This window comes from Lipomyces japonicus (assembly GCF_038497905.1).
Source record: "Lipomyces japonicus strain CBS 7319 unplaced genomic scaffold V1514scaffold_2, whole genome shotgun sequence".
Taxonomy (NCBI): Eukaryota; Fungi; Ascomycota; class Lipomycetes; order Lipomycetales; family Lipomycetaceae; genus Lipomyces; species Lipomyces japonicus.
This window is the reverse complement of record NW_027117814.1, coordinates 322,348-339,123: the sequence shown is the minus strand read 5'-3', so window position 1 is coordinate 339,123 and position 16,776 is coordinate 322,348. Positions and strand designations below refer to the sequence as shown.

General features: G+C 41.3%; 6 protein-coding genes across 6 annotated transcripts; 1 reads left to right on the top strand and 5 right to left on the bottom strand.

Annotated features, from left to right (window-relative positions):
- On the bottom strand, positions 1-1,564 carry V1514DRAFT_67852 (mitochondrial carrier domain-containing protein). The gene is made up of 3 exons (XM_066930102.1): positions 1,252-1,564; positions 999-1,168; positions 1-942 (listed from the first exon to the last, which is right to left on the bottom strand). The coding sequence occupies exons 1-3, from the start codon at positions 1,415-1,417 to the stop codon at positions 265-267; spliced, it is 1,014 nt and encodes a 337-aa protein (XP_066785953.1). The 5' UTR covers positions 1,418-1,564; the 3' UTR covers positions 1-264.
- V1514DRAFT_324138 (velvet factor-domain-containing protein) lies at positions 1,534-2,946 on the bottom strand. The gene is made up of 2 exons (XM_066926373.1): positions 2,547-2,946; positions 1,534-2,468 (listed from the first exon to the last, which is right to left on the bottom strand). Exons 1-2 carry the CDS (start codon positions 2,672-2,674, stop codon positions 1,814-1,816), a joined length of 783 nt encoding a protein of 260 aa, XP_066785952.1. The 5' UTR covers positions 2,675-2,946; the 3' UTR covers positions 1,534-1,813.
- A 451-nt stretch (positions 2,947-3,397) lies between these two features.
- On the bottom strand, positions 3,398-5,171 carry V1514DRAFT_357119 (uncharacterized protein; the record flags this gene model as incomplete). The annotated part of the gene is made up of 2 exons (XM_066929655.1): positions 3,398-4,777; positions 4,840-5,171. 2 exons carry the CDS (start codon positions 5,169-5,171, stop codon positions 3,667-3,669), a joined length of 1,443 nt encoding a protein of 480 aa, XP_066785951.1. The 3' UTR covers positions 3,398-3,666.
- A 622-nt stretch (positions 5,172-5,793) lies between these two features.
- On the bottom strand, positions 5,794-8,014 carry V1514DRAFT_324132 (uncharacterized protein). The gene is made up of 3 exons (XM_066926372.1): positions 7,716-8,014; positions 6,268-7,223; positions 5,794-6,195 (listed from the first exon to the last, which is right to left on the bottom strand). Exons 1-3 carry the CDS (start codon positions 7,849-7,851, stop codon positions 6,049-6,051), a joined length of 1,239 nt encoding a protein of 412 aa, XP_066785950.1. The 5' UTR covers positions 7,852-8,014; the 3' UTR covers positions 5,794-6,048.
- Positions 8,015-8,316: 302 nt separating this feature from the next.
- V1514DRAFT_301277 (P-loop containing nucleoside triphosphate hydrolase protein) lies at positions 8,317-13,964 on the top strand. Its single transcript, XM_066925546.1, has 6 exons — positions 8,317-8,507; positions 8,668-8,776; positions 8,832-8,964; positions 9,025-9,214; positions 9,286-13,517; positions 13,576-13,964. The coding sequence occupies exons 1-6, from the start codon at positions 8,482-8,484 to the stop codon at positions 13,638-13,640; spliced, it is 4,755 nt and encodes a 1,584-aa protein (XP_066785949.1). The 5' UTR covers positions 8,317-8,481; the 3' UTR covers positions 13,641-13,964.
- V1514DRAFT_324129 (uncharacterized protein) lies at positions 13,861-15,728 on the bottom strand. Its single transcript, XM_066926371.1, has 7 exons — positions 15,598-15,728; positions 15,442-15,499; positions 15,157-15,328; positions 14,914-15,060; positions 14,705-14,814; positions 14,395-14,615; positions 13,861-14,289 (listed from the first exon to the last, which is right to left on the bottom strand). Exons 1-7 carry the CDS (start codon positions 15,623-15,625, stop codon positions 13,991-13,993), a joined length of 1,035 nt encoding a protein of 344 aa, XP_066785948.1. The 5' UTR covers positions 15,626-15,728; the 3' UTR covers positions 13,861-13,990.
- Positions 15,729-16,776: the final 1,048 nt, after the last annotated feature.

Sequence of the window (16,776 nt, the reverse complement as noted above, 5' to 3'; positions counted from 1 at the left end):
TTGAGCCATGATTCAATTTTATAGCAACTTTTATTACATTTTTACAAGAAACAAACTTTTATATACTCTTCTCTATTCTATAACTCTGTATTCATTAAATCATGAAAGAAAAAAAAAAAATAAAATCACACAAAAGTATAGCTACTAATATGAAAGGAGAAACAATAAAATACCAAGGAATATTTTTACAACATTTGCACCTCTTTTTTTCTTCTTTTGTCTTTTCTTTTTCAATGACAAAGCGTAAAAACGTCAAAAGAGAATTTACTTCTTGCCACCACCGGTGGTTGGAAGCCCCACATAGGCCTTGAAGGAATCGTACAAGAGCCATTGAAGACCAGTCAAGGTACCAATCATGACGATACGGACTGGGAGACCGTTCCACAGACCACCAAATCCAATCTTGGAGTAGATTCTGGAAACGGCAGCACCGGTGGACTCACCAGGTTGCTTCTCGGCGTTAATCTTGGAAACCATCACGTCAGCAGGGTGGGAAACAACGGCGCAGAACACACCGGCAATGTAACCACCGAGGAAAGAAACACCAGTCTGAGCAAGCATGGAGTATTCGCTCTTTTCCTTGGGCAAGAAGTTATAAATGGCCTCGACCGTGCGCTCGAAGGAAGCAAACTTAACCATGGTATAAGGAACTTGTCGGGCCCACAGAGGAGAAAGACCCTTGTAGAGACCACCAAAGCCCTCGGCGGCGACAATCTTCTTCAAACCATCAAAAGCAGAGTTGGCAAATGGAGGAATGCTGGTTTGGGTCTTGACCTTGATGGCTTCCCATGGGCAAAGGAACACGTCGGCAATAACCTCAGCAGAGGCAGAGGCAGCAAGGTAAAGGATGGTACGGTTGTTGTGGGCGACATCCTCACCGACAATGTCGGCGTATTTCTTCTTGAAGAGTTCGTAGAAGCCGTACTTTCCGGCACCTTGGAACTAAATCTCGGGTTAGCGGCATGTACGGCATAATTTCAGAATAAATCGAAACTTACGGAGTAACCAATAATGGTAGCACCGAAACCGGTGAAAATTCCACCGAGACCTTCGGCCTTGATGATTGACCTCCAGGCCTGGAAGTTACCGGTGTAAAGACCAGGGTTAACCTGTCTGCGGCACTTGACGAGATCAAGAGGCGTGACGGCGGCGTGAGTGGGACCGCAAGCTAAACAAGATAACAAGTCAGCACAAGAAACCCATCAAAACAACCAAACAAGCAAAATACGAAAATCAATTGAGCATACGTACCGGCAATACCACCAAGCGTGCAAGTGTAGTAGTACTCGGGAGAGTACAGCTTAATGCCAGCGGGCTTCTCGGCAGCCGAGTGAATCCAAAAATTCTCTGGCTTCTTGTTGTTGGCAGCGCCCTGGGCACTGAAGGCGGTGGTCAAGGAAGATGTAGAAGGCAACATTGTGACGAGTGAATTGACGACGATGTCGGATGGAGAGGAAAGAATGAAGAGGGGAACAGTTTTAAAAAAAAAAACGAAGCAAAATCGCGGCGGTGGTTGCGCGGAACAGGGCTAGGGTTTACGCACCGGTTGGGCCCGGGTGGAAAAATTGCCCCTGGATATACCGGCCTGTGATTGGTTGGAGTGACAGCGCTGGCGCATCCGCAGCGCGCAATACAGAGTTATGCCCTAGTTGTTTATGCAGCGGTGAGCAATGTGCCACTGCTTAATGTTTATTTACAATGAACGCAGATAACGATAACTGCACTGAACGTGTTCATCTGACTAGCCAAATTGATACCACAACAACAACGACATGCAACTTATTACGAAGGCTTACTGCTTGCGTCCATAACTTCAGGAGTGCGTGTCTTCATCAGCTGGCAGCTCTGCGCGCCGGCTGCTCGCGCGCCGGTTACGCTGGATCCCGCCTCGGATCCATAGGCCCTGCTGTTTAAGTGCCAGTGATATTGAAGTCATGGGTAGCATGCTGGGGAATTCCTTGGCCGAATATACCCGAAACACATTGCTTGTCTGGCATGCTATTGATTCGATTTCTTGGTTCTGCTGCGGGATATCACTTCTGCCGGCGTAGTTGCTCGGATTCGCAGGGTCGATCCACACCCAGTGGAACTTGAGCTGGTAATACCCTGCCGTGGAAAACGATAAATCCGGAAAGCAGAAATAACATGCCTGCCCATGATGACCATCAATACCCAAGTCTATGAATTGTGCACTCGACACCATGTTCCCTCGCACTAGCTGCCGACCGCCTGCCGTGCCGGCAGGGCATGAGGCCGGCCGGCCTCGGTTGCCTGCTACGTACAACCTGCATTGCGCGACCCATAAATACCTTTTCATGTACGTGATCGCCATCTTGTCATCTGCTCGTGACCGGATTTCGAGCTTGAGTACCGGCGGCGGATCAAGGCATCGCCTGTCACGGTCAGCATTGCCGCATGATCGCGCCCGGTTCGGTTGTTGAACGATTGAAAACTTGACCAAAAATTTGCTTTTGCTCGATTAAAAACAAATAAAACAAAAACACAAAAACGGAGAATACCAGGAGGATCAAATAAGAAAAACTCACGAGAAATCCAGCGGGCCGTCCGAATTGGCAGATAATGATGCTACTAGATCGTCCTCTTGTTTGATAATTGCCGTTGTACTCTGCGTGATGCGATTTGAAGTGATCGTTGTCATTAAGCAATTTACCATTTTTGGCTTTTCTGCGTAATATAGAATAACATATAACTATAAGTATTCTGTAATATAATATAATTTAATATAATATAAATAAATAAAAAAAATTTAAATATTCGTATATACTGGTCCCACTCTTCTCTCGATCGATCCTTTTGCAGCGGAATTGCCGATGCGATCGGATTTTTACACTAGTGATAGTTTTGTATATAAATATGGCAAAGTATACGAGAACAAACTGGTGGACAAGCAAAATAAAAAGGATTTATTGTGTTATATTTTATTTTTATCTGGCATCAAGATAAAAAAAAGAAAAAAGAAAAAAGAAAAAAAAAAGGATGCTGCTGCTGGTGCTGCTGCTGGTGCTGCTTCTCGGTGCTGGAATCAGCCGTTGCCTGAACAGTACGATGATTGGTATCTGACCACCGCGATGCTTCCACATCTACATGCAAGCAGTGCGCAACCGGCATCTACCGTTGAAGATTTACTTAATGTTCTCAACTTTTTTTTTGGTCACAGCATCTTGCTTGTCTGATACAGCGTGACCATGCTTTATATACAGAACAAGCGTACCGTGTATGCATTAATCTTGTTCGTTCTGTTGTCCCTAATGCGTTTTTCCATCTTTTAATGCTATAGATTATTATGATGCGCAACCGTTGCCTGGCATGTTTTATTTTTTTTTATTTTTTTTGGCCTTAAGCAGCGCATATACATATCATATAGCGCTACTCATTGAGGATTTTTTTTGGCATTTTGCGTACGGCCCAGTAAGCGACATATGCTTGTGAAAGCCAGCTAAGCGATTGGAAATGATGTGAGACCATATTCCCGTAACATCCTTTTTTGGCAAACTTTATTCGGAATAGAAAAAAACGGTTTCTTATTTATGTACCGTGATTTCGTATAAAGCGCATTTACAATGCAAGTTGTTACTCTAATTGAGGTAAATGACAATTATATTATACAGTGCTTCATATGCTTATCAGTTATACATGAATATAAATTCAATACAATAATCTGGTCAAGATCTTGAATGGCGTGCGTTCAAGCTTCTCGTACAGATCCCGAATGTCCTCCGAGTTAACCTGAGAGATATCGGCCATCAAATACGCAATGTCACCACGTGAATCCGAAAATTGCTTGTCGATGTTATGCTCGGCAAAGATTTCGTTCACGGTCTTGAGCACGCCCGGCACGTTCTGATGCACGTACAGCACCCGCACGTGATTCTTCTCGTCGACGCTGAGCGACCGCAGGCTGACCTCGGGGAAGTTAACCGCGCCGATGGTCGAGCCTTCGTTGACGTAGTGCACGAGTGCCTGGCCGACCTCGATGCCGATCGCGCTCTGAGCTTCTTCAGTGCTGCCGCCGATATGAGGAGTCAAGATCAAGTTCTTTAACGACGTCAATTGGTCAGACCATGCGTTCAAATCCGTTGTGAAAAACGGGCCGTTCTTGGCCGGCTCGTGCGGGTACACGTCCAACGCGGCGCCGGCGAGCTTGCCCGCCCGCATGGCATCGATTAATGCCGGAATGTCAACCACGGTGCCTCGCGATGCGTTAATCAGGTAGCTGCCGTTCTTCATCAGCGCTAACCGCGACGCGTTGATCAGGTTCTTGGTTTCCGCCACTGCTGGCACGTGCAAGGTCACGAAGTCGGCGTCCCGTAGTAGCTCATCGATCGTGCTGACTTGCTTGGCCATGCCGAGTGACATGATCGGGATCACGTCGTAGTAGATTACGCTCATGCCCATGGCTTCAGCCAGGACTGACAATTGAGCGCCAATGTGTCCGTAACCGATGATTCCCAACGTCTTGCCACGAACTTCCCAGCAACCTGCCGAGACCTTGTTCCAAATGCCCTGATGTAATTCGTTTGAACGATCAGTAAATTGACGAGCCAAGGCAATGATTTCACCAATCACTAATTCGGCCACGCTTCGAGAATTCGAGAATGGCGAATTGAACACGGCGATACCGTGCTTGGCTGCGTACTCAACGTCAACCTGGTTGACACCAATGCAGAAGCATCCAATCGTCACCAAGTTCTTTGCCTCCGCCAAAACCTTGGCAGTCAGCTTGGTCTTTGAACGAATACCAATCACGTGAACATCTCTGTAACAATTAATAACAAGGCATTTTTTACCAAAAAAAAAAAATCGCCCACAAAATCTTACCTGATCTTTTCTATCAGTTCATCTTCCGGAAGTGAAGTCTTGTGAAATTCGACCTGGTAACCTTGCTCGGTCAAGATATCAATCGCGGTTTGATTCACGTTTTCCAGTAACAAAATCTTAATATCCTCAGTCGCAAACGGTTTTAACAATTTTGTAACCGCCAACGATGTTCTCCTGTTTTTTAAAGGGAAAAAAGATGCCGGAGGTGATCCGGCAATGAAATTGTTTGGTGACGAGGATTGGAAAAATGAGTTTTGCGGCGACGCACTTAACTTGACCGAATTTTGAAATGATGATGACAAGTCATTATTGATAATCCTTGGCGACGTCATGATTTGAACAGTAGTGATGATTATTTAATGTGCTTGAATGATATAGAATCCAAAATGAAAAAATTGGTTCGATGAAACGGAAATATGTTGTCCTTTTAAATAATACAATTCAGTTAATTGAGCTTCGAGAAAAAAAATTGAAAAAATAGTCGTTTAAAGTGAAGAAAAAAAAAAAAAAAAAAATTAAAAATTGCGCCACTCAATGTGGCGTCATATGCCAAGTTCAAACTTTTATTATTTATTTTTTTGGTGTCTTTTTTTCCGGCGCACAGCCACGGCAAAACCATAAATTTTAAACTTTTTCGTTTTGCTCAAAAGGGAATCATCATTAAGCTGCCCAATATAATAATGACATAACGTATTAATTTACCCAAATTTATTAATTAATAAAAAATTAGTGAATTCTTTTAAAAAATATGTACCTATTTTAATTTTTTTTATTTTTTATTTGGCTTTGTGGAGAAAGATAAATTCGCCACGTTACTAGCTCACTTGGTGTATCGTTAACGACTAATCAATAATTCTGTATATACGATAGTTAGTTGCTACGAAAATGATTAGTGACGTAATAAAACTTTTATTTCAATGCGCTTTTTTTTTTTTTTTAACCAGTCACTACTTCCATTGACGTGTGTCTCTATATTTAATGAAACTATATTGCAATTAAAAAAAAAAAACTCAATAACATATAATCACAAAACAAAAAACAAGCTCAGATCAAAAATATTACAAAAAAAAAGTGTATAAGTAGACGGAAAGAGTAATAAAAACAAAAAAAAGGACTGTCATTTCAAATTTCCCACCGAATTAACAAAAAAAAAAAATAAAAAGAAACCTATCAATCTTGTGCCACTCCGAGGACGAGAATTTTTTTAGTTTAAGACTGCTTGCACTCGGCAGTGTCCTGCTTTGGCTTAGCATCTCCTTCGTTAGCTTCTTCATCGTCTTCGTCATCATCTTCTTCCTCATCGTCTTCATCCTCATAGGAATCGAAATCATCTTCATCAAGATCCTGGAACTCATCCTATTTATTGTTAGAACCCAAAAAAAAAACAACTTTAAATTAACCACAATGTCAATCTCAAGTAACACTTACGTATGCCAAAGCTTCACCAGTATACCAATCAATGGCGCGGGGGATAAGCTTCTCCTTGATCTCCTCACCAAGTTGGTAATCAAGTTGAAGACGCTCTTCAAGATCCTCTGGGATTTCATCCTCGTCCTCATCTTCTTCCTCAGGAGCCACTGGCGGGCTGAAAAAATTGAAAAAACTTTCGGTTGGGATCTTCTTCTCAATCGTACGGGTCGCCTTGGTGTGCTTGTTTCTCTGCTTCTTTCTCTCGATGCGAACGGTCAGGTTCTTGTCACCTTTCCACTCGATTTCATCACCAACAGCGTGATCATAGATATAATCACCATCAAAAGTGGTCTCCTCTTGGTAGAAATAAGTCTTTGAAATAGTCTTGTTTGAGAAAAATTCGTTCTCGTTAAAGCTGAACACGAGTTTGAAACCTGGCTGATCAAAGTACTCGACGCTGATATCAGTAAGATACTTAAGTGCTTCCTCATCATTCTCCGTGATTGATTCGTTGAGCGGTGCCAAGTTCTTAAGTGCGGTCAACCAAAATTCTGGAATGCCCTTTGCATCGGCGGGAATCGGAGATTCAGTATCCTCGTCCTTGTCCTTTTCCTCTTGCTCACCAGCTTCCTCATCTTCAAAATCTTCCTCATCTAACTCTTCCTCCTTTCCAGCTTCAACTTCATCCTCAGTAGGCTCAATATCACCGGCCACGATCTTGGCACGACGCTCGTACAGTGGCTTATACTTGCCAGCATATTTCTTCTCAAGCTCTAACAGTTCCTTGCGGAATTCGTTTTCAAGACTGGTGTGCTCCTTTTGCAGGCCTTTTAGACCGGAAACCCGCTTCTTTACTGGAGCAGGAAGGGATTCAATGTAGCCAGACGACCGACCAACGAGCGAGCCAATTTTGCCATTGATCATGGAAAGAAGAGCAGGGTTGTTTGCAAGATTTGCAATAGCCGCGGATTTATCTGTTGAAGAATTAGCATTAAAAAAAAACATCAACGGGCGGCTTGGAGATTTAAGGTGTGGGATAGGCAGAACAGGTTTAGCTTAGAAGCACAAAATTGCAAGAAAGGCAAGAAGCCCCAAAGACGAATGGCAAACCAACAAAAAAAAGAGTTGGTGCGATGACTCAGATAAAATAGTAGCAGATGAGGATGATGTAAAATGAACCCACAGGTTCCAGATCAAGCTCAGACAATGTCATGCACTGCCGTAGCCATTTCAGCTATCCAGTAATGCCATAAAACATAATAGCCTTGTGACATGTCCAAAAAAACGTGGTTTAACAAGAACAGTGTAGCCACATGCATGTTAACGATGATATAATCAACTCGAAGACAGCGGTTGAACCCCAGACGAAAACTGTTGGGTCAAGCGAAGACACAACCTTTAACTGAACTGCCACGCCCAGCGCAAATCCCAAGCCGTAAAAAAAACATAATTATACTAAACCATACCTTCCTCCTGAATGGTCGCAATCGTGGGCTCGGAAGCACGAGAAGGAATGTAGGTGTTTGATGCAGGAGTGTTCTGGGGAGTTGGCGCGGCGTTTGCCAGGTCGTTGATGCGCTTGTTTCTGATCGGCTCGGCCATTGCTAATACTATAATCTATAAAAACTCCAAAGAAGTATCGTAGAAAACAAAACAAAAAAACAGAGTTTGAGATCTAGGATGAGAAGTGGGTTGGGAAAGGGGGAAGAAAGAAGGTCTGCTGTATTGTACTGTATGTGAACGTACTTATGGTATAATTTTTTTTTGTTGGGCGTGGAGCATTCATTCGTTGCAACCTGTGCTTTTTTGGGGCTCTGGGGTGACGGCAAACTTTAGCCCTGCGCGGCTCTGGTTCCGTGCAAATTGCTCCAGAAAAGCAAAAACAACCCACACCGGGTAATTGTGCACAGGTCCGCAGCAGTTTTCAAACTTGTGCATTATGCATAGAACACTATGCGCAGTTGTGGTTATGCCTCAAATCGTGAGCTTGCAAGCGCTCGACGCGCGAGGGCCTCCTTTTCAACACCGAATTCTTGCACGCGTCAAAATCAGTTCTTAAACCTCGCCGCTGCGATTTATACTCTCTTTCAGCCATTGGTTTAGAGCATCGTTGGACCTCTCGTTGGTGTGGATTGGGTTTTGGTTGTGTTAATTGGTTAATCTTTTATTATATATAATTTTTTTTTTCTTTTTTTTGTTTGAACTGGTACCTCGACTGTCGACTGGAGCGCCATGGTCTCCCATTTCGAAGTTGGCACGTATGTCTTCCATTTTTTTTTTGTTTGGTGGTTCTGGTGTGGTTGGGTGCCCATAAGCCAATGTCGTGCAATGCATGCAAATTTAGTGGAACACCAGCGACAACTACACCACGCCAACCAATTTGCTATTTCCAAGACACTCCACTAACGCTGAAAACAGACGATGTTGGCAACCCGATAATGCAGAAGGGTGGGTGTCGGCAGAGGTTACTTCCAAGAATGTCAGCGGCGAGCAGGTCACTTTGGAACTCACTCTAGAAAACGGAAACGTATGAAGTTTTTTAACTTTTGTCTCTTGCTCATTTATTTAACAATTTTGTTCAGGTAAACACGGTCACTTGTACGGTCGCAGATCTAGAAGATGAAAACAATCCAAATTTACCGCCACTCAGAAATCCTCCAATTCTTGAAGCGAGTGAAGACTTGACAGACTTGTCGTTTCTTAATGAGCCTGCTGGTATGCAACTGCCTTGTATATTTTTTACACATTGACATGTACTAATAAATAAACCTGCAGTCATGCACGCCATCAAGTTAAGATACCAACAGCTTAGCATATACACCTATTCCGGTATAGTTTTGATTGCTACGAATCCGTTTCAGCGCGTTGACGCTCTTTACGCTCCTGACATTATTCAAATGTATTCAGGCAAGCGACGTGGTGAACTTGAGCCGCATTTATTTGCCATCGCCGAGGATGCATACCGGTATGCTAGCAAAAGATGTCGGTTTATATACAACCAGTATTTTTAATTCTTTTTCTTTTATATATATATAGATGCATGTTACGTGACAAGAAGAATCAGACCATTGTTGTTTCTGGCGAGTCGGGTGCTGGCAAAACAGTTAGCGCAAAGTACATCATGCGTTACTTTGCAACAGTTCAAGACACAGACAAGCCTCTTGGACACCAGATTAAGTCAGATAAGCTTAGTCAGACTGAAGAACAAATCATGGCTACTAACCCAATCATGGAAGCGTTTGGGAACGCAAAGACTACCAGGAACGATAATTCCTCCAGATTCGGCAAGTATATTGAAATATTGTTTAACGACACTCCTGATATTGTGGGTGCCAAAATCAGAACTTACTTGTTGGAACGATCAAGATTAGTTTTTCAACCACCAACCGAACGAAATTATCATATTTTTTATCAATTGTGTGCCGGAGCAACCGAAGAGGAACGTGAAGCTTTAGGGCTTTTGGCTGTAGAGGAATTTAATTATTTAAACCAAGGAGGGGAACCAGTCATTGTCAACGTTAATGACCGTGAAGAATTTCTATCCACCAAAAAAGCACTCACAACAATTGGCATATCTGATGACACTCAAAGTGGCATTTTTGAAGTTCTTGCAGGTTTATTGCATTTGGGCAACGTCGTTATCACGGCTGGAAGAAACGATGCTAATCTTGCGTCGAATGAACCTTCGTTAGAACGTGCATGCAAGCTATTAGGAATAGACCCTGTCATGTTTGCCAAGTGGACAACAAAGAAGCAAATCACGACCAGGAGTGAGAAGATTGTGTCGAATTTAAATTTTAAGCAGGCAACCGTGGTACGAGATTCCGTGTCAAAATACATTTATTCAGCGTTATTTGATTGGCTTGTGTCAATTACCAATAACAGTTTGGCGTCTCCTGAAGTCGAAAGATCAGCAACTCAATTTATCGGGGTCTTGGATATCTATGGTTTTGAATATTTCAAAAAGAACTCGTTCGAACAATTTTGCATTAACTACGCGAATGAGAAATTGCAACAAGAGTTCAATCAACACGTATTTAAATTAGAGCAAGAAGAATATGTTAGAGAGGATATTAATTGGAGTTTTATAGAATTTTCTGATAATCAACCTTGCATTAGTCTTATTGAGGCCAAGATTGGCATTCTATCTCTTTTGGATGAGGAATCACGTTTGCCGTCTGGTTCGGACGATTCGTTGGTGAACAAGCTTTACGCCAATTTTGACGTTGAGAAGCACAAGAAATTTTTCAAGAAGCCTAGATTCGGCAAGACCGCGTTTACTATTAATCATTACGCCATGGAAGTAACATATGATTCGGATGGCTTTATTGAAAAGAATCGAGATACCGTTCCAGATGAACATTTGGAAGTACTTTTGGCGTCAAAGAATAAGTTCTTAACAGAAATACTTCAAGCGTCTATTGATGCTGCTAAAGTTGAGTCTGCTCAGGCTGCCACTGCTACTGCAAACTCAACTCCAAAGGCACGACCTGGTGGCCGTCCTGGAGCTTTATCAAACAGAAAACCTACCCTAGGCGGAATCTTTAAAGCGTCTTTGATTGAATTGATGAACACAATTAACTCAACCAATGTTCACTATATCAGATGTATCAAGCCTAACGAGCAGAAAGAAGCTTGGAAGTTTGAAGGTCCGATGGTATTGTCTCAGCTACGTGCGTGTGGTGTTCTTGAAACCATCAGAATTAGTTGCGAAGGTTTCCCAACTCGTTGGACTTTTGAAGAATTTGTTGGACGGTATTACATGTTGGTTCATTCTTCCACTTGGGAAAAATCGATCCAGGAAATTTCCGACACGATTTTGAACAAGACCATAACTCAGCCTGAAAAATATCAACTTGGCAAGACAAAGATTTTTTTCCGGGCGGGCATGCTTGCGTATCTCGAAAACCTGCGGTCGCAGAGATTAAACGATTGTGCTGTACTTATTCAGAAAAATTTGAAAAGATTATTTTACCGCAATCGTTATCTTGAGATTCGCAATTCTGTTATTGCAGTGCAATCTGTCATTCGTGCTCGATTAGCTAGGTCCCGGTTCGAACAATTGAAACTTGATATTGCCGTGACCAAGATTCAAAGCGCGTATCGTGGATTTGCAGCAAGACGTGGATATCATGAATCCAGACGCACGATTATTCAGGTTCAGTCGTTTGCGCGAGGCTTTCTTGTACGTAACGGTCTTCTTGAAGGCAGGCAACAAGATGCCGCACGCAAAATTCAGCGCACGTATCGTGGCTTTGCAGTTCGCAAGGATTATACAAATTACCGACGCAATGTTATTTTAGTGCAAAGCTTATTCCGGCGGCGGCAAGCTCGTAAAGAGTTGCAAGCTCTCAAGATTGAGGCCCGATCGGTTAATCATTTTAAACAAGTTTCGTATGCGTTGGAAAACAAAGTGGTTGAACTCACGCAAAACTTGGCGACCAGAACTCAAGATAACAAGAAATTATCCTTACAGATCGAGCAACTTGAATCTCAACTTGCGTCATGGCAACTAAAACATGACGACCTTGAAAAACAAATTGGCGAGTTAGAGCTGGAAGCTGATGGTGCTAGCGAGCATTTGAAGAAGGCGCAGGAATTGGAGTACAAACTTGCGGACCTGGATCTCAAGCACGAAGAAGCAATTTCAAAGATTAATTCTTTGGAAGTTGAAGCAGATGAGTTGCGAAATTCATTGTCCAATAAGTCAACACAATTGGATGAAGCAATTAATTTGAAACAAGAAAAGGAAGAATCTGAGATTTCACTGAATGAAGAAATTAAGAGATTAAAGGAAGAAGTTGAGCGGTTGTCGATTAATGGCCTACCAGTGGTTTCTGCAAATGGATTTATTAATACGCCCAAGCAAAACAATACCAATCAAGTGACAAACGGACTTATTTCACGGCCGGCCCAACAGCAACATCAACAGCAAAATAGGACTCCTAGGTCAATAAAGAGACACAGTGTGAACACTCCGATCAAGGATTCGGATGGCCACAGTTTAGCCGTGTCTCATGACTTTTCTCCTCGTCCGGCGTCCATGGCAATTCCGCCAACATCATCCCCGGGATATTTTGCTGCTTTCGGTGATGCAGCAGATGATCAATTTGAACCGGAGAATGTTGACACGGAGATTGAAAAAATTTTAGAAAACTCAGATCAATTACATCTTGAAGTTTTAGAAGGCTTAATTCGTCGACTCAAAGTTCCTCAACCGGCAGCGAGTGATGAAAACCCTGATCAGGTACTGTTCCCGGCTCACATGGTTGACCTGATTTCGTCTGAGATGTGGCGAATCGGGTTTGTTAAGGATTCTGAAGTTTTATGGGCTGGCGTGATGCAGACGATTCAACAACAAGTCATGTCATATCGCGGCGAAGATATTATCGTACCAGGTGCTTTTTGGCTGTCCAATGTGCATGAGATGTTGTCGTTTGTATACTTGGCTGAATCAAGCGTCGTGAGTCAGCAGAAGAACGATGTTGGTGATGTCGAACTGGAAGAATACATTCTTCTTTTAAGCGTCGTGAAGCATGATCTTGAAAATCTTGAATTCAACATTTATCATACTTGGATGAAAGAATTGAAGAAGATTCTTTATGGGATGATTATACCCGCTGTTATTGAATCACAATCGCTTCCTGGTTTTACCACCAGTGAGAGCACCCGGTTTTTCAACAAATTGTTGAATTCAACATCAACACCGCTGCACAGCATGGATGATCTTTTAAAGTTTTTCAACCGCATACATAGGGCAATGGAAGCCTATTTCCTTGAATATCAAGTGATCAAGCAGGTTGTGCATGAACTTCTTAAGTTGGTCGGCGTCACATCGTTTAATGACCTGTTATCTAGACGAAATTTCTTGTCTTGGAAGCGGGGATTGCAAATTAGTTATAACATCACAAGGATCGAAGAATGGTGCAAGAGCCATGATGTGGCTGACGGTCCATTAAAACTTGAACACCTCATGCAGGCCACGAAACTTCTTCAGTTAAAGAAAGCCACGATAGGCGATATTGAAATTATTTATGACATTTGCTGGACATTGTCGCCGACCCAGATCCAAAAATTGATCAGTCAATACCATGTGGCTGATTACGAACATCCAATCAGTCCGGAGATTCTTAAGGCGATCGCGTCCAAGGCCCTGCAGACCGAACATGACACGTTACATTTAGAAGCAGTATCTTTAGATGACAGTGGTCCTTACGAGATTGCTGATCCGCGTGAATTAACCGCTTTACAAACATACCTGCCATCGTGTACGTTATAAGAAAATCTTTTTTTTTTTTAACATAAAAACTAACTATTTTTTTTTAGGGCTGCCGGTTCCAACACTTAAGAGATTAGTCGAACTAACGGCTCGAAATGCGTCGCATGAGTAAACGAACGCCCTGATCTCACTTTTGTATATTTCTCTTTTTTCTGTCTCTTTCGTTTGAACAATTATATATATTTTCAATATCGTCCCTTGTCCATTTTTCATGTATAGTATTTTTCTTTTCTTTGGATAGATGATGATTAGTAAGAAACGTATGATGTATAAAGTTTTATTTTTTTTTTTTTGATGACTGAATGACTTGGCTCATTTTCCGTTCGTGCTAATTTTTTTGTTTGTTTGTTTTATGACTGGTTTGTCCATATATTCTACTTTTAGAATAATACAACACAACGTACAGGTATATACTAAATGTGACCACATGTTATGCATTATAAATAATCAAATATAAATAATCTACAAAGCATATATTGGTGCTAACGATCCATCACCGTCAAACACGACCCAGTTTTGAATCGGTTGCTCCCGTTGTCCTAAAAAATTTAAAATATCCTGACCCAGCACTCCACCCAAAATTGCAGCCACTGGAGATAATTCTGTGGCAAAATTTCGCACAAACGAGGAAACAAATGATTGATTGATGATGCCAACAGGCAATCCTAATGACCGGGTTGATTGTAATGCTAGATTAAATAATTCTGCGCTTTCAACCTCGGTTGGCTTTTTGCCTGAAGTAATTTCAAATTGCCAGGCAGCTAAATTAATTTATGTATATTACAAATTAGCTTCTGGCATTTGCATTTTTTTTTTAAAAAAAAAAAAGAAAAAAAAAAAGAGCCAAATTGATTATCAAAACTTACCTAAAAGTGCAGGAAGTACCGGTGACACGCGCAATTGCTGCCGAGGTCGTAATTTTGATAAATTATTAGACTTGATTGATTCACTTAATGGCTTATAAACTTCTTGCTTGGTAACAATTTCTTTCACGACTTGATCTTCTTTTTTAATCACAACATCAATCACGGTTCGCGTATTAGTTTCCGGTCCGATTTTTGTCGAAATATTTCCCTTGTCACGTTGACTTTTTTTTTTTTTTTTTTTTTTAGATTAGCTTTTCCCTATTTGATTCTTTTTTAAAAAAGAAAAGATTTATAAATTCGCACAACATACATTGAAAATTGATGTTTGATCAGATCAGCAAATATGAACCCATAAAATCCAATAACTGATCCAGCATAAAAAGGTTTGTTATTCTTTCTAGCCTTTTCATTTACCCATACCTATTTCAACAAAGTTAGTTAGCTATAATCTGAACCTCCCCCCTCACCCTTCTCCAAAAAAAAATAAAATAAAATAAAATGTAAAAAAAAAAAACCAACCAGGTCGTTTAATCCGAGTTCTGTTCCAACTATGACATCAAATTGTGCGAAAAACTCATTAGATTTTTCACGAAAATCTGATGGATCAGCAATAACTGACACTCGACTGTTCAGGTTTTGTATCCGTGGCAAAGCTGCTTCTGCTCTCTAAAAAAAAGAAAAAATAAATGATTTAGAATAAATGATTTAACAAAACCAAAAAAAAAATAGCAACCCCCGCAATCTAAAGTATCATTTGCATACGTTTGAACCGATATCAGCTTGTTCAATAAAAAATTGAGCACCCAAATCAATATCTTCAACAATTTTATTGTCCAAAACCGTTAACGATCCGATTCCTGCTAGCACAATATTTTTGGCAACTTCATTTGCTAACGCGCCAATGTTGATAATCAAAATATTTGACCCACGCATTCTAAGATTTTGTTTCAGCAATTGCACTTGGCGAAAACAAAAGAGAAGAAAACCCGAATATTTGATTTCCAAAAAAAAAAAATTCCAATTTTTTTTTTTGCATCTCAATCATACCTGGTCTGCGCAGCCAGGCCCCATAGCCTGATCTGTCGATCATACAGGGCAATTTCATCTAAATTTTAGCCTGGTTAAAAAGCTGGTATAATTCAATTTATTTTTTTTTTGTTTTAGCAAGCCAAGCTCGAAATTCGCAAGGCTGTCCATTTATACCTGCTGAAATCTTGTCACCTTTCGTCATGACTTTGCCCAATTGAGTTTGATCCGTCTCTGTTGAAATCAATGGTCACGCTCGCACGCGCAAATAGTATACAAATAACGCGAAGTGCAAATATAAATCTTACTGTCCCATTTAAGTCAGCGCCTTGAAGGGAGGGGGTTTGTACTCAAATATTTGTAACCAGTCACTATCTTATTCTGTTGATCCGACATGTTTGGAATGTCGATTACTGATCATGCTGGTCATTTTGCAATGGCAGCACGAGAACCGGTTAATGTTGTCACAATTTAGATATGCAGTTATGGCATGTTGTTATGTAGTTCGCATTTCTGTTGGCTCATGGAGGAGGATAAGAGCCTGGAAATATTTTTTATGCAAAGAATTTATCAAAACTGCAGATCTTTGTTGAAGTTTTGGGGTCCATGTAGTATAGCACATATTCTATAGAAATTGCATCGCTTTCTATGTGGAGTGTGACAAAAACTCCATGAAATCTGGTTGAACAAAGAACGGTCCGTCTCAGTGGTTCGAGGAAGTGCTTATAAAAAATTTGCCCAAATACATTGGTGAATGGCGTCAACATTGGCAAATAGTAGGCCATGGATTATGGAAAGGTATCTCACGCGTAGCAGCTAGCTGGACGAGTCTGCTCCATGTCGGCTAAGTGGGCCTTGCGCTTGTGGTCGCTGTTGCAACCAAAAGTTATCAAAAGCTTTAATCAGGTCAAATCGACAATAAATTTGGCAGCGTCTGTTTTTGAAGATACCGCTAATAACATAGAATTGTATTTGCTGTATGCATAATCAAATCCGTCCTCTTGGGTATGATATGAATAGTTTTCAGCGACATTTACTTTTCAGTTACTTTTCCTACATCTTCACTCATGAATGAGATGTGGAAAATTTGTTGACGGTAACAAGGCGTTACATGTATTAAAGTAGCGCAACCTACTACCGGGCCACCAAGAAATTCCTTCTTTCGAGCAAATAAAAAAAAACATTAAAAGATATCAAAAAATAGAAACTCGAGACGAAAGGGTCCCAAATAACTGTTCAGTTAACTGCCTTGCAATATATATACGCTACCGGTAGTATCAAGTAATGTTATAATACATGTGATATTCTTTTGCTCTGTTGATCATTAACTTCTGTACTGCGTCACACGCAAACCCG